Here is a 16,414-nt window from a genome sequence, read left to right as displayed (position 1 = left end):
GCCCTGTAGGGAGTCGCTCCACCAGTCTATCTCCCGCTCACACTCCGTGATAGCCCTCAACCTATCCACCTCCTCTTTGAGTTCTGTCACCAGGCGGACCAGGTCATCCACCTGCTCGCACCTCACACACACGGTGCCTCTACCTCCCTCAGATGGCAGCAACAGGCTCAGACACTCCCTGCACCCAGAGACCTGAACTGCCGCATTGTTGAGCAGGCCGTCAGTCTGGGTGGACACAGACTTTCTAGAGAGAGCAGTCTGCCTGGTGTAGACCATTGCAGCCTAGTTAGCAGTCGACAGCCGTTGAAGGTGTTGTTCACACCTTTGTACAAAGTAGTTGTAACACACCTTCCATTGTATTTGTGATAATGCCAGCTATACTCATAGCTCTCTCTCTTAAATTGGGATCCTCCAGCAAATCCATTGGTATTTGATATGAACTTGGACGTCTCTTTTTTATTTCAATTTCTGTAGTAGTGCTCTATAAAAAAAAAAAGGGGAGGGGGAGATAAATATAATTCACCTTTAGAAATGCTGACATAACAGGCTTCAAAAAGACTCTTCACTTTCAATGAATTCATAATATACACAGGTTCATATTCGTGCTATGACATTAGAATTTTTTTTCCACCTTTTTTTTTTGTTTAAAGAAAATGGGTATTTTCAGGTTATACTTCTGAATACTGTTAAGCACCTTCTAAAATACCTTATAAAGTATTAATATATATATATTAATATATATATATTTATATATATATATATTAATTATAAAGTATTAAGTCTTGATGTTTAATTTCCAGATTATCTTTGCATTATAGTTTACTATTAACTTATTATTAGACGTAAGGAAATTTTGGAGGAGGCTATGGCCAAAGAAACAAATTGACACTTCTCAGTGGAAGCGTGAATTTTTCACTGGATTCACTGCAAATTCACCAGAAGCGTGACTTTTTCTGGTTCCCAGTCCCATGCTTTCTTTACCAATACTTAAATTCCAAACAAGTTCAATCATAATATACTTATAAGATGTGATTTATGCTAGGAAGTTTCTGCAATAGCAATTGTTTTCTGAAAGTAACTTTTACAGATCAGCCTTGATCTCTAATCCTGAAATCTGGAGTAATTAAAAACTTTCTTACATTGTCATCAGTTGTTGGTTTGTCTATTATCACCTCTGGCAGAAGCTGACCTGTAGGTGACAAGAGACACGGTGGTCCATCCACTAAGGAAACCACTCCATTGCAATCCACAGTGCTGTGCATCTTTCCATTCATTGGAAAAAGTGTCGGCCTTCTTGACGATCTGCTGGCCTGGCTAATGTTACTACTGCGTCGTTCACTGTGTCTGAGTGGCACAAAAAGAGAACCTCTTCTGCTTCCATTATCCTCAAATGTGCTGTGCTCATCATCAGCAAAGTCATTTTCAGATCCTATCTCTCTTCCATGATCTCTAAAACTGAAAAGACTTGTTCTGCTACTACGTCTGGGAGAAAACAGGGAGCCACGAACACTTAGTAAAGACTGTAAAGGAAATAAACAAAGTCACCAGATGAAGATTTTTAATATACAGCATCCATATCTATGAAATATATATATATATATATATATATTCCCCCCAAATCTTTCAGCTTTACTCTTAATACAGTGCCTTAGATAGACTTCAGACACATGAGAGATGAATTCATCTGAATGGGTAAATTTACAGTCCACTTAAAACAATTATCAGAGAACAAAAAGCGAACATGCATGAGGCTATAGCAGTTTCCATCCACATATTATAGAGGAAATAAAGACTTTAAGAATTCTAACAATCCGTGTAGATTATACATTATGTCAAATTATATTGTTTCATACTTTTAGTCTTCTACCCTGATACATTACACTTAAATTTTCCTTTTATGAATTAAAAATTAATTTCTACTTCAATTGAACTATGAACGTGTACTACTGCTGTGCACCATGTTGAGACCCACCAGATCCCAAACAAGAAAATAACCTCCAAACTCTTGTTTGATGCAGTTGGTAATTAAAGCAATGCAAAATTCTTTTTCCTAGGTTGTATTACTTTACAAAGTTACAGCAAAGTTTGCTGCGTATTACAGTTACCACAAATCCAAACAACAAAAACTGCATTATTCACAGTACCTGGTGGGGTGATGTGTGCTGTGTCCCATAAGCAAGTTTGTTCCCATCAAAAGAAAAACGGAAGCCTTTCCTTCTGATACTGCCATCTGATTCAGATTTTGAAAGCTTTCCCTCCTTTGTGTTATCCTCTTCTCCAGAGAGTTCCCTTTGCCTCCTTTTCTTCCTTCTGTTTCTCCTTTCTTTGGCACTTTTTGAGCTAAGCTTGGATGCTTCTGAAGAACTATCTGAAGGTCCACCAATCCCACTTTCACCACTTAATTCTGTCATCTCTGCTGCAGCTGCTGCTATTGCCTGTCAAAGCAATTATTTAACGCAACATCTAAAACATACGTGAATGATCAAATGCTTTAAAATTCCACAATCGTTTAAGAATGCTATAGTGCCTGTTTCTGAAGTTTATACCACATGACTTGTAAATGTGACAAAAGCCTAGGTGGATTTGTGTTTAAAAAAGAAAAATAGCAGTAGATTTTTTTTTTTTTAATTTCAGTGAATGCAATTGCATGCAAAAGAGCTAAATGCAGTTATACTACGTTAATACAGTCTGCATTATCTTTGTAAACTGATTTTAGCTGTTACTGTAAATGGCTTCCCTAAAAGCTGCTATTAGGGAAGAAACTTTGGGGGTATTACTTGCAGCTTGCAGTCTTAGATTCACTAGTGATAACACAGGTAGTATATGTAAGTAAAATTTATGGACAAAAACATATTTAACTTTAACCAAGGCTTGACAAACACTTCACATCTACTAGAATTACTTTTAAGTTAAGAATTTGAGAAATTCAGCATGCCAGGTTACTAGATACTAGCTCCTGATAAGAAATGTTTATTAAAAAAACTATTATTCCAATTTGTATTTTCTATTCTCAGATCAGAAGATCATTAAAACTTTAGACATCAACATTAAAAAAGACATACACATGCCTTTATATATCTCACAAGTATTTTTAGACTGCTTTCTCTATGGCTTTTTATTACTTTTAGAATGTATTATCTAATTACTGGGTTTGTTCCAAATGAATATCATGCAAAGAGATATGCTAACGCTCAAATTCTTTTTTAGAAAATACCTGAGCTTCTTCTTGCTGCTTCTTCAGCTGTTCAAGCATATGCTGCAAGTCTGCCTCCCTCTGTTCTGCCTCAACCATAGTTGCTTGGTTCTGTTCTTCATAGGCCATGGCAACCACAGCCAAAATCAAGTTAATCAAGTAGAAGGAACCCAGAAAAATGACCAGAACAAAAAATATCATGTATGTTTTGCCAACAGCTCGTAACGTCTAGAGGAGAAGAAGAGAAATGATCCATCTGGTGAAGACATGCATCAATTCTGCAATTCATAAACACTGACTGAATTTTAAACGGACAAAACTTTAGTAATTTAAAAGATAATAGTTATTAAAACAGATTTTCACACACATGAAAAAACTATGGTGAGAGAACTAATTTATACAAAGACAAATTAAGATTCATGTTTTGCTGTTAGATAATATACATTGTAAAAATGAAAGAAAGGATCAAAAATGTGCACACCTCTTCAGAAATCATGTGAGATTCTGTACTAAGAACCCATGTCTGCTTAATTCTGCAACTGAATTTGCTTTCCTTCATAAATACTGCACTTGTTCAACTGCTATCAATTGCTGTGGTATGTAAGATAAACAGAGGCCCTTTCTGTGTTTGGTTTGGGGACAGTTAGACACTAAATGATTTTTATCATATACTCACCAGCTGATAAAGATTTTCCCAGTAGTCTTGTGTCATAAGTCTAAACAGGGACAAGAAAGCCCAACTGAATGTGTCAAAACTAGTATATCCATAGTTAGGGTTTCTTCCAGCTTTCACACAGATAAACTCTTCTGGACATTTACTAGGGAAAAAAAAAAGTAATGTGTATAAAAAAACACGTGTCATTAAAATGGTTTTAAATTACTGTGCCTTGAATTTCCAATAAAGATTAATTAGACCTTATCTGACAAGGTGGTTGCTGCTATTTGTGGCTTACATTTTAAAAATTATTGAGGAAAGGAGAACAGTGCTCTTTTTTCTAACCCAGCAAATGGTAAACAAGTAAATTGAAATCTTTCTTTCAAACTTTTCACCATTATACACAAAATAAAACTTATTCCTAACAGATCGATACTATATCTGCAGGTGCCTCTTCAATGGAGATAATATATTTGCTTAATACAGAGGTTCCATAAATTGAACACTTCCATGCAAGAGAAAGAGTCGGTATAGATATTTTTTTGTTGAATTTTGCATGCCTGCAGGGTTGGCATACCAGGTTTCTTGGTTTCTTCAGGTTTGTGAAATAGTCAAGTCAAGTTAACAATTCCACAACAGGAAATAACTACCAGTGATATTATTTTAACCTCCTGAAACTGTATGTATCAGTTTTGATAGTAGGTGATCCAATTCTGTAGGCACATTATCTCTGTTACGATTCTATTCCTGAGGGTTAGAGAAGGTTTTGCCACCAAAAAACTTAATGGAAAGACACTATAAAGATTTCTTTCCATATGTGTGTGTGTGTATATATGCATATATATAACATTACTTGATATTTACACACAAAATGTTTACAAAAAAAGCTTAAGTATATCTGTTTTAGACATAATTATCCAATATAAGGGATGGACTGATATATCACTACAGTCTAGTAATATGTTATTTTATTACAAAAAATTGTTGTAAAGAGAGACCAAGATAGTGCCATGCATGAAGTCCACAGACAGAAGAATAATGAAGATGTCCTCCCAAAAGTCGGTCTTAAGTCCCAGTTCCCCATGCCTTTTTTAGAGATATGAATTGACTTGAAGTCTTTGATATGGAAGTATGGTCTCAAGTCATTGATAATCCAATATCTACCTGCTGAAATAGTATTTGTCTAGTTAGAGTTTTAAATTTACAGCAAAATAGTTTCTCACTTAGTATTTTTACTCATTCAAGTGTTTAGTTACTATGAACCATGACCGTACATTTTTTATTATGGATTTAGGTAGCTAAATTAGCTTTTTAAATTTATAGTGGTATTGTTTACATTTTGTTTAAACAGGTGGTATGTAGTTTTCATTGTATCTTACCCTGCATCTGAGCTATTGCCACAAAGCAGATAATCCTTTTGTCCTCCTAGACGATAAAAATGACCTAAAAGAAAAGAAATGCTAAATTACTACAATTAAGGCAAGGAAGTACTACACCAAACTACAGTAATGTAAGTGTCAGAAGATGCAATCTTGATTTGTTACACCCCCCACCCCCAAATAAAAACCAAAAAACACCTCTTCCAAGGCCAGAGAGGCTTTGGTGTCTCCATCCTTGGAGACATTCAGCACTTTACTAGACACGATGCTAAGCAGCCTGCTCTAATGACACCTTGCAGCTGGACCGGATGACCCTGGAGGTCTCTTCCAACCTGCATGATTCTGTGATTTCCAACCTAACCCTACAATTATGTTTCAAAGCGCAGTTAAAGGAAAAAACAATCATGTCAGTGTGAATTTGGGAGGCAAGATATAAAATATGTACCCATTGTCATCCTATTTCATTGATACTTATCTTCAGCCTATAACATGACATGGTAATCTAACGTGTTTGTGCACGTATGTGTGCTTATACACAAATACTTCGACACATTATTTCAGCAGTGTTTCTTACTTTCATTCTCAATGTATGCCGCCCAGTCAAACTCTGTACCATTAAAGTACGGAGCTACGTATTTTTCAAAAGTCGTTGAATTTTTTGATGGCCATAACAAGCATTTATTCTTCAAGTTGCCCATGAACAGCTGCAGTCCTATTAGTGCAAACACACTCAGGCAAAACACAGTCAAAATCATTACATCTGAGAGCTTCTTCACAGACTGAATTAAGGCTCCCACAATAGTCTTCAAGCCTGCAAACAGAGGCAGATTTTTATTAAATATTTACCTAAGCTAAAATAAAATGTAGATTACTCCAACACACTATTAAACATCATGCACAGCTGCACAAAAATAGTCTTAAAATATTTTTCAAAGGAAAAAGATATCAATAAGTCATAGCTCCTATAAACTATAGCTATAAAACATAGCTCCTATAAAACATAGCTCCTAATAAACTAATCAGAAGCTATGAATGGTAGGCATTCCAAAACACCCGTTCTACAAATAAACAAGTAGCGTTTTTTACTCATGCTCCCTGTACATGTTAACTACATGTGAAGAAAATTGTTCCAGTTTTATTTTCTGCTTGATGCCTCTTCCTTCAAACCTGTGCCAGTGTCCTTATCCAATTCACAATATATTGGTTCTATAACAGCAAACAAAAAACAAAACACAATTGCATTGCAGCAGAGATTTTAATGGTACCATTATAATGCGTCCTATTCAGCTGGAGGTGATTTGGTGAAGATAGGCATCTCAAGATAATACATCATGCAATCCCCATGCTACTCCTTATTTTCTTATTCCTTTATCAAGGATTTAGCTTTTAAAATACATTGAAATTTTCAATCCCAAATGTCTTTGATAAATGGTAGCATTCAGATTAGTAATAGAAAAATGAGAAGATAATTAATTTTGATCTTTCATGTGGAAGAGAAAATTTGATATCATGAAATAGAAATTATAGGCTACATAATACATAGGCTATATAATTCAGTTTCTCATGCATGAATGTATTAAACTCTGAGGCTGAGTGTTTTAGAGAATCAGAAAAATAATCAAGTTTAGTTTAGTTTAAGTTAAGACTGGAGTCTAAATCCTTCTGTTGAAAACATGAATTCAGCTTCTGTGAAAATTTCAATCAGCCTCAGTGTTTAACCTCGCTCTCACCTGGAATGACTGATATTGTTTTCAAAGCTCGGAGAACTCTGAATGTTCTCAACGCTGAGACATTGCCCAGGTCCACAAACTCTGTCACATATCTGTAGTGAGGGATTCCACACACAAACACAATGACAGCACACACAGAATTAAACAGAGGTGATGTAGAGAGCTTACTATTTTACACAGTTACTTCTTACCTGGAATTACAGAAATAGTTTTCAAAGCTCTCAATACTCTGAAAGTTCGAAGAGCTGAAACATTGCCTAGGTTTACAAACTCTGTTATATACCTGTAGAATTAAATCACAGTTACTCAGAATTAAGGTAGAGTGTATGTTACTTACCTGGACCTGTAATCCAGACTATTTTTTAGGAAGAGGGAACATTAAATGAAAGACTTACATTCATATTTTCCTGTTTCAATGGAGTTTTCCCTAGGAAGCATACCCTTAAGTATTTCCATTGAATGTAAATTAATATGAAACTGATTACCCTGATTTTATTGTTTAAATATACTTTATAATAGATTGTTCAATTGTAACTTCTCTTTTGTACTGTGCAATAGTACAGTAATTCGGCCGTGTGCTAGATCAAGGTAAACATTAAAATGGGAGAAGTTGAAACACAATTCAACTATAATTCATTTTAAATGAGCTAACATAACCCAAACAAATTATTACCATTTAAGAAAAAAAAAGTTCTGGCTGGTATTTTTGCTTAAAGTAAATAAATGTATACTTACGCAAAGGAAATGACAATAAAATCAAGCCAGTTCCAGGGGTCACGAAGGCAAGTAAAATCATCTATACAGAAGCCTCTTGCAAGGATTTTTACCAAAAATTCAAAAGTATAAATACCAGTAAAAGTGTACCTATGAGAAAACATCAAAATAAAAGTTTAAGATTGTCATTCAGTGATATAACAATATGGAAATAACAGAAAACCACTCAAAAGCAGTGATTATTAAATGGACTGTAATGGTAATTACAAACTTACATCAAACATGACTGTTTTCCCACCATTCTTCTGCATAGTTATGGGATTTTTACTTTTTAAACTGAAACATATTTTTGCAGTTTCTGGCACGCATGAGTTTGAAATTTGAACACAAAGTAGTAATCAGTACAAATATGAAGAAAATATTTTTTTTGTAAGTGAAAATTTCAGCATGGTTGGCATTTCAGAAATAAAATCCATGGGTAAGCGAAACTTAGTGTTTACTACAGTTACCAAAGTCAGACTTTAGAATGTCTGACAGTAATCCTCATATTTTTATATGAAAAGCTTGGGTGTTAAATTTTTACATTTTGTTAAGCATGAAGGTGTTTCAGTAGTGGCTATACAAAGCATCTTACTGAAAAGCAATAGTGTCAGTTTGACAGGATTTTTTTCTTCTTCTTCTTTTAATAAAAATGCTAACAGAACGGCTGAAAAGGGAGAGGGCACAAAAACATTACAAGCACAAAAATTATGATCAAAAGGATTAAATCAGTTTTATTCAGGGAAAAAGGGTAACAATATCATAGCTTTTTTTCTTACAGCCTGCAGGCCTGTAGTGGTTTGAGTTGCAGCTAGTATTAATCAACAGGCTAGAGAAAGAATACCAGCTTTGCACATGATATTAAGTAAAACCACACGGCTTAGCTCCTACTTTAGCTTTTCATTTTAAAACCATTTAAAAAAAATATTACATAATTTTACTTACTCCACATTCTTTGTCCAATCTGGTAGTTTATTCCATGTCATGAATACACAGTTTGTCAAAATAGTGAGCATAATAAGCATGCTGAACAATGTTGACTGCAGTTAAGGAACTTACACTTTCTTAATGCTGAATTTGCATCACACAAAACATGAGTAGTTGACCAGGCTTTAAAACACTGACAACACATACGATACAAATCAGTTTAATATGACTAAAAATGCCATAGATAATGCAAAAATGTTTCATATTAATGATACTATTAATTCTGTAAACTAGGTATACATGCTAGCCTTCATTCATTTTGAGAGAAAGAATTAAGGGTATGAACACATTTAAATACTAAAACAAACAAGCGTTATAAAATATTTCAAAAGGCCAGTAATTATTATGTTTTCATTTTAAGCATACTAGATAAAAAGGATATGAATGAACTAAAATCTTAATAGCTATTCTTCTAATAATATTGAAAGGAGATAAAAGGTACAAGGCAGAGGTGGCACTGAACCTGAAGATTGTCTTCCCTTTATTCAATACTATAAAAGTCTTAAAAAAAAAAAAAAAAAAGAGAGAGAATAGGAAATTTAGGATATGTTTGCAACCTCACCATAAATAGAGGCTGCACTTACACAGATGTAAGTAGCCAAATTTATTTTCAATAAAATTATTCAAGCAAGTATCTGATTCTGTATTTTCACATAAGCAAGGAAAACTGAAAACCATACATTCTTTTTCTCTGTGCTCTTAATGTCTGCATTTCAACATTTTCCTGGATTATGTAAATAAGTGAAAAATATAATTAAAAAATTGTCCTTTTAAAACACTAAAAAAGTGTGCAGCTATATTGCATGCACTTCAGATGAAACCTGGCAGTGCAAAACATAGCACCTAATCAACCATTTTTGGAGACTCACCAGCAACTACTTAATCATTTCAGCACTTAGAAACTGCTTTTGAAATTAGACATCCTGGTTCTTAAAGACTTTACTGCCTTTATTGTCTGAGCAGTTATTTCTAGCACCATTTACACAACCATTTTTGATTTAGACTAAAACTGTTATCTAATGAAAACTTAAGTCAGTCCACATTTTATGATTATTTTCCCAAATGACAAATATCTGGAAATAAGTAGGTTTTAATATTGATTCTTCCTGTTTTATGCCAATATTCTATTGTAACAGAAATAGATCATTTAACAGTAGAGCTCATGGAGTAGAAACAACAACTAAAACAACTGAAAACACTATACCTGATTATTAGTCTTCAACATTCTGTACTAGAAAAATACTGCTTTAACCGAGTTGCTTCTTATGGAAGATGGTAACCTGTTGATTATCCACTTCTTTGTTTCAAGAACCTATTCTATGTTTTTAATTCAAATATTTTATTGACTTCTCACAATGAAATAAGCACTTGCTTATTCTGTACTGCCTTTTAAAAGTAAACTCAATTTTGTTTTCATTTTGAACATCATCCTGCTTCTCTTTTCATCATCTAAGATCTATACTTGCTAAAGCCACCACCCTTGATCTTGTCTCCTTTTGTTAACAGTTTCTCTATAAAAGAAACTGAGTTGCATTATAATAGATGAATATACATCAATTTAGATTTCATTTTCAGGTCTATTCTGGACCTATAACAAAGGCTTAATACAGAAACAGGAAGTAGTAGACACAGTCCCATTTCAGAAGTGGATGTGCTACTCACGGATGTTTTTATACTGTTTTGCAGACAGTACTTTGTTGTTGTTGTTACTGAGCCACAAAACCTTTTTACATTAAAAAAAAAAAAAAGCATTTATGTAAAATTTCCAAGAAAATTCTGCATACATGCAGATATAAAGCGACTCTTAAAGGAATGATGGGGAGACTTTAAATAACTTCCTTGCACTGTAACATAATATTGAGGGTACATGACTTCAGGATGTCCTACCAATTACTGTCTTCATGTTCCTTGTGGGGTGGTACTGGGAAGGATTACTTACTGGTAAATTGGTATTAAAATCATCAGGAAAAACGTAACTGGACAGAAAATCTAGTCAGACTCAGAAAAAAAAGTGCAGTGATCCCGAAGCAAATCTAGCAAAATGAACTCATGTCTGCACATGAGCTTTTACCTATCCACAGAAATTATATCACATGAAGCCGGCAACATGTGCTAATAATCGCGTTTTTATTTTTTTACTTATGTCCCTCCCTAGTCAGGTAGAGTTTAACAAGTAACTCCAGTTGAGTTTTGTTTTGCTTTTTTTTTTTTTCAAATACTTCAATAAGGTTTTAAGGAATGTTTGACAATAGATCATTCTGGCAGATGACAGACAGAACAAGCACTTCATCCAACGTAAATCTGTTGCTAGACTGGAAGATAGTGCAAGAATTCTTATAATATCTAATAATTAAATTCTCTGAGTAAAACAAACCAAAAACTTTAGCTGCTTAATTAGTTTCCTTCTTAGCCTGCTGAACTAGGTCTTAGTACTATGTTTCCTCAAATCCCCAGTAACAGAGTAGCCAGAGAGATGAAGTTTTCCAGTGCTTCAGCATTTCATCAGATCTGAAGAGATTAAAAGACATCTAATCCAAAATCCGCTAACTCAAAACATCATAAGGAAATCTTAGACATTAAAAAAAAAAAAATCATAAAAAAGTAACCTGAGTAGAAGACTCACAGTCATATTTATATTGGATTCAAAATAATTAACATGGTATCGCAGACTTTCAAATACTTTCAATAGGGCTTCTGACTACCTTCAACAGGTAGTAAATTACAGCATTTACCACTTTGTAGTTCAACAGGTATATTCTAATTATAATCTTAGTAAATACTTACTTTTTTATTGGCATAATATGGATCCAGGTCCTCCAGGGGCTCAGAAACCATTTCTGGAGGAATATCACCATAAATAAATGGCAGCGTCTTTCCTGCCTCCAAGTCATTACTTGGCTTTTGATGATTTTCTTCATGAACACCATCATCTTTATGCTCATCTTTGTCACGATTAGACTTTTCATCAGCAATACGCTTCTCAATAGCTGCAAGAGACTCTTTGGTGAAATGGAAGAAGCTGTCAGATCCTGGTGGTACGAACATTGCCTGTGCCATCTTTTCATTCTGCAAACTTTAAACACTTTTATGCTCTTGTGCAAGAAGATCCTAGGAGAACGTGAGGGGTGGGGAGTGGGGAGAAACAGAAAAATTAGGAGAGTGCAACAGCAAGACAATTCCCCAAATAACAATTTTCGGCATAGTATAGTAGTTATCTGCCTCTTTTCTAATTGTAAAGAACTGTACAGAGAAGTATTTGAATTAATTTTCAGAGACAACAGAAAATTAGCTACCTTAGCTTTTCTGAAGAACCAACATGGCAAACAGATACCGTTTAGGATGTGAAGGAAAACATGAAAGGAAAAGAATTATAATGAAATTTGCATGCAATTTATTTGTCATCTCAGGTTAATATAAATGTCACAAGAAAAAGGAAAGCATTCTCACTTTCCCTAATCTAAACAAGAAATCCAAAACACACCTTATTATGAAAAGTTAAGAATTGTGTTAACATACTACTTTATTCAGTGTTTATGAGGATAGGGATTTATATAAAAAGTTGGGATAGTATCTCCAAAACACTTGCAATTTATATTATGAAAGCGGAAAGAAAAATAAGCCATGTCCTTCCTATTTCTCTTCATTTGTTATGGAAACACTACTCCACCTGGTGGCTTACATTATGCTAGCTAAACTAATACTGCTCTATAAGACAGGTACTATATTTAAAGCCATATGCACAAGCAGAATGCAACTAGGCTAAGGTTTAGTCCTTCCATTTTGGGATTTCCTAAGTAGCATTTTCTTGACTTTCAACTGTAAATTCGATGGTGCTATGCTCTCTAATTAAGGAATTTAAGAGGGATGAAGTGTTTTAGATTTACACAAAAAACACGGCACACTCTCCCCGAAGTTACACTACTTTCTGTGAGGCTTGATGTATTTTCAAAAAAAATAATATATTCATTAAAATTTCAACAAATGCTACATTTTCAATAGATTACTTCTTTCTAGGTTTCTATTTTCTACAGGGAGAACACAATTAATACCCATGGGTGCAATTAGTTCAGGATACACCAATTTTATAAACAGACAAAACAGAATCAAGTCCTCCTCGGTGACATTCAGCAGTGCTGTAGTTTTTAACAACACTTCAACAAAATTCAGAAATTGTGGTGGGTTGATCATTGCTGGCTACCAGATTGCCACCCAGCCACTCTTGTACTTTCCCTCATCAAAATAGTAAGAGGGAGAAAATAAAGTAAAAAATCTCATGGGTTGGGGCCAGTTCATAACAGTGTGCCCTCCACAAGCTGCAGTTCCTTTGGGGGATATCCAACTGCTCCAGCATGCAAATCTGTCCTGGCATGGTACCCCATGGACTACAATGAAATACTGCCTCCACCATGGGCTGTCCCACAGGCTCCAGATGAATCTCATGTCTGGCACCCAGAACACCTCTTTCTCAGACCCTGAGGTTTTCAGGGCTGTTTCATGCACTTCTTTCCTCATTCCTTACACTGCCATGCAGCATTTTGACACTTCTTGAATGTCTTTTCCCAGAGGCACCACAAGATTGGGTGTGGGGTTAAAGATGAGGGAACCATTTTGCCAGCCAAAAAGTGAAATCATGTCAGAATTAATGCTATGAATGCTATCATCAAGAATCATAAAGGTTCTGAAAGACACCAAAACTGGCGAGGAACTGGGTACCACAGGCACCCAGTGCAGAATGGCCTGGACACCAGTCAGGGCCTGTGAGGTCTTGGGCCCAGAGGAATAACCTTAAGCTGGTCTAGAACGGCTCCATTTGCCCTAGGCTTCTACCACCAATGTCACGGACCGGGCCTGTGCTACACAGCAGGTGAGAGTTCGTTAAAGACATAGCTTTTCCTCTGGTCACAGTGTCAGCTTAACAGTAGAGATGTGCAGGAAAAGAAAAAAAAAATCGATGCCAAATACTTACACATGAGGTGCAGTAGCCCCGTTCAATTCTCACACCATGCTATCAATCCCAGGAATGTTAATGCAGCTGCCTCTTCTAGAATCACTTTTAGGTCTCCTCCAAGTTAGTTAATGACATTTTCTACATTTTAACAATTTCCCAGCATAAACTGAATTCTCCCAGCCACTAAAACCTAGCCTTATGCCAGCCTTTTTTTCCTCAAAATTCGCCAATCAAGGGTATGCATATATCCAAGTCCTAGCTTTTTCAGCTGAGCTATGACAGCTTCTGCATCCCTAGCAAGTACTCTCTACTGTGACAAAAGACAGAAAAAAAAAGGTGTCTTTGTACAGGCCAGTAAGGACATGAGGAATCTCCTGACAAACAGGTGCAGAAATCAGCCTTTTTTTTGTGTCAGCCACACAGCATCTTCGGAACACAGAGCAATAGTTATTCTTGGGAGCAGGCAGCCCAGGAATGACACATCTTCCCTTAGTTATTCCAAAATGGACAATTGCATCCATTCCATCTTTAAAAGATTCACCGTTCTCAAATGGAAGGTCCTTGATTCCTATTGATTCCAGCGGCCTTCTCCACTGAAACCTTCCCAAATCCCTAACATCCATGCCTCTGAAAATCTGTCCTGCAATGCTTTGATTGAAGCATTTCCTTCAGAAGTTGGATGATGCCTGTGGCTAAGGAACATGCACTCATGCGCCAGCAAAAAAGGAAATCACTCTCACAGGAAGAACACCAGAATCCTTTCCCTTAAAGCTCCATTTTTTACCTAAGAAATAATGTAAGTAATGACATTGTTATTTGGTACCCTTAGTTCCTTTATTTAGCTTAAACCTGTGTTTTTTTTGGAAATAAAACTTCCTATACAGTATATTAATCAATTCTGCATGTGTCATAACAGATACTGAGGACTGCACTTATGTAAGATTTACCTTTCCTGCAGTAAGACATGCAAACTACAGTTCATATTAAAAATACAGCTGTATGTACTGACTGTACAGTTTCTGAAATGGTTAGATAGTTGTACAAACTCTGAAGAGTCTGAAGAGACAGGAGAGAAAGACCTACAGCCATTAGAACAACCATCTTTAAAGCAAATAAAACTGGTGCTTAAAACCAAATAAAGCCGGTGCTGTACACACAGTACTGCTCTGGTAGTGCTGCCCTTTGTGGAGATAAACATGACATTACAGATTTTTCAGCACATCTACGCACCAGTCCACCATGTCTATCAAAAAGTAGGGGCATGCTTGGAAGTCTAAGTAATATTTACATGATTTTGTGTTTTGATGATTTTCTTCAGAAACAAAAAAGGCAGAAAAAAAACATGTTAATTAAAAGAAAGGGGAAAAACCCTAAGAGAGTTATACAGGTTATCTACTACAACAGTGAGCCTTTTGGGGATATTCTTATTATTTGGAGGAAGACGTTTAAAAGCTTTAAAGAGTTTCCTCCTTGACTATGAAGGCAGATTCAGAAGGTGATGAATATGACCACAGAAACTACTTTTAATTGAACACATCACTAACTTATGCCTGCCTATGCACTTAGGCTAAATTTCCCCTTTAGAAACCTGTGATACGTAAAACCAAGAGTTCATGTCTGCTCATTTTACCAAATACCACTATGGCCTTAAGACACTTTTTCTGAGTTGTTACCGATGTTATCAGAGTGAAAACCAATCCTTCTGCTTTCATGCTGATATTCCAGTGATTTATTCAGCAATGCTTAAGTAGTATCCTTAGGGTTGACGCAAACTCCATCCGGAATTTCTCTCTAATGAGACCATAGCCAATGACTGCATCACATTTCAGTGTTAGCATAAAACAAACAAACAAAAAGGTTCTCTTCCAACACCTAACAGCCACCTCTTCTGTCAATGATTTGCCATAGCAGTCTAATCACAACCCATACTTCTGGATAAAAAACAATACACGTGTTAAACAGATCTTGAGTTGCAGATCAGAGACTATGTTTTCTCATCATGACTTTTTTTTTAAAATGTATGTAAATATATGCACTCTGTAACATACTGACATCATTTATGTCACTCCATCAAGGAAATTCATTTATCCAGTAAGGAAACAGAGTGAAAGAATTACGACAATGGATGGATTAGTTTAATGACTTAAATGTTCTCTCTCTTTTCTGCAGTCTTGATGGCTACTGTACCACAAAGAAGTAGTAACAAATCAAATCAAAAAACAAGAAAGAATATGAATCCTGAAAGGAGGAGAAAAAAAAAAAAAAGGAAAAAGAAAACCAACACTTCCTGCCCCCCCCCCAAAAAAAAGGTCCCTATGCAAATCTTCATCCCTCTCTCCCCCCTAAAAAAATGCAAAGAGTAATAAATTTTTTAAAATGAAAAACTCAACTTAATATAAGGTTTCTGACATTTTCAACATTTTCTACAGACATCTACAAAATGTTTATTTTTGCATTTATAAAAATAATGTTCAAACTTAGACCCAAACCATTTAGCATCAAAATCTCAGAATGAAGAAAATACATCTCCCATACAGACATAGTATATTTACCTTCATGTTTGTTCAGAGCTAGAAACAAAACATCTGCCCTGATACTCTATATCCCATAACACAAAAATGAATTTTCACATTACTATTTTCAGTGTTCTCTCTGTTAATTACTATTGTACATTTCATAGTGCTATTTAAATAAAGTTGAATAAAATTTTCAGCATACTAAAGAAGCCTGGATAAATCACTAAGTCTCAATAACCAAATAAATTCTCGT

General features: G+C 35.3%; 1 protein-coding gene and 1 long non-coding RNA gene across 4 annotated transcripts in view; one reads left to right on the top strand and one right to left on the bottom strand.

Moving 5' to 3' along the window:
• LOC121072246 (sodium channel protein type 2 subunit alpha-like) overlaps positions 1-16,414 on the bottom strand; it is a 72,896-nt gene that overhangs the window by 36,325 nt on the left and 20,157 nt on the right. For all 3 annotated transcript variants that reach the window (XM_040561689.1, XM_040561692.1, XM_040561690.1), the window contains 12 exons: positions 11,482-11,805; positions 9,080-9,198; positions 8,656-8,745; positions 7,693-7,821; positions 7,149-7,240; positions 5,802-6,038; positions 5,228-5,291; positions 3,870-4,011; positions 3,215-3,421; positions 2,145-2,435; positions 1,140-1,520; positions 349-481 (listed from right to left, as the gene is read on the bottom strand). In XM_040561689.1, coding sequence (XP_040417623.1) covers positions 349-481; positions 1,140-1,520; positions 2,145-2,435; positions 3,215-3,421; positions 3,870-4,011; positions 5,228-5,291; positions 5,802-6,038; positions 7,149-7,240; positions 7,693-7,821; positions 8,656-8,745; positions 9,080-9,198; positions 11,482-11,754 — 2,158 coding nt within the window. In that variant the 5' untranslated portion in view covers positions 11,755-11,805. The remainder of the gene's footprint in view (positions 1-348; positions 482-1,139; positions 1,521-2,144; positions 2,436-3,214; positions 3,422-3,869; positions 4,012-5,227; positions 5,292-5,801; positions 6,039-7,148; positions 7,241-7,692; positions 7,822-8,655; positions 8,746-9,079; positions 9,199-11,481; positions 11,806-16,414) is intronic.
• The window catches only part of LOC121072255, a 97,942-nt gene that overhangs the window by 67,836 nt on the left and 13,692 nt on the right, over positions 1-16,414 (top strand). The gene's annotated exons all lie outside the window — the stretch shown is intronic.

This window comes from Cygnus olor, chromosome 6 (genome assembly GCF_009769625.2).
Source record: "Cygnus olor isolate bCygOlo1 chromosome 6, bCygOlo1.pri.v2, whole genome shotgun sequence".
Classification (NCBI taxonomy): Eukaryota; Metazoa; Chordata; class Aves; order Anseriformes; family Anatidae; genus Cygnus; species Cygnus olor.
This window is presented reverse-complemented; position numbering and strand designations above follow the sequence as displayed.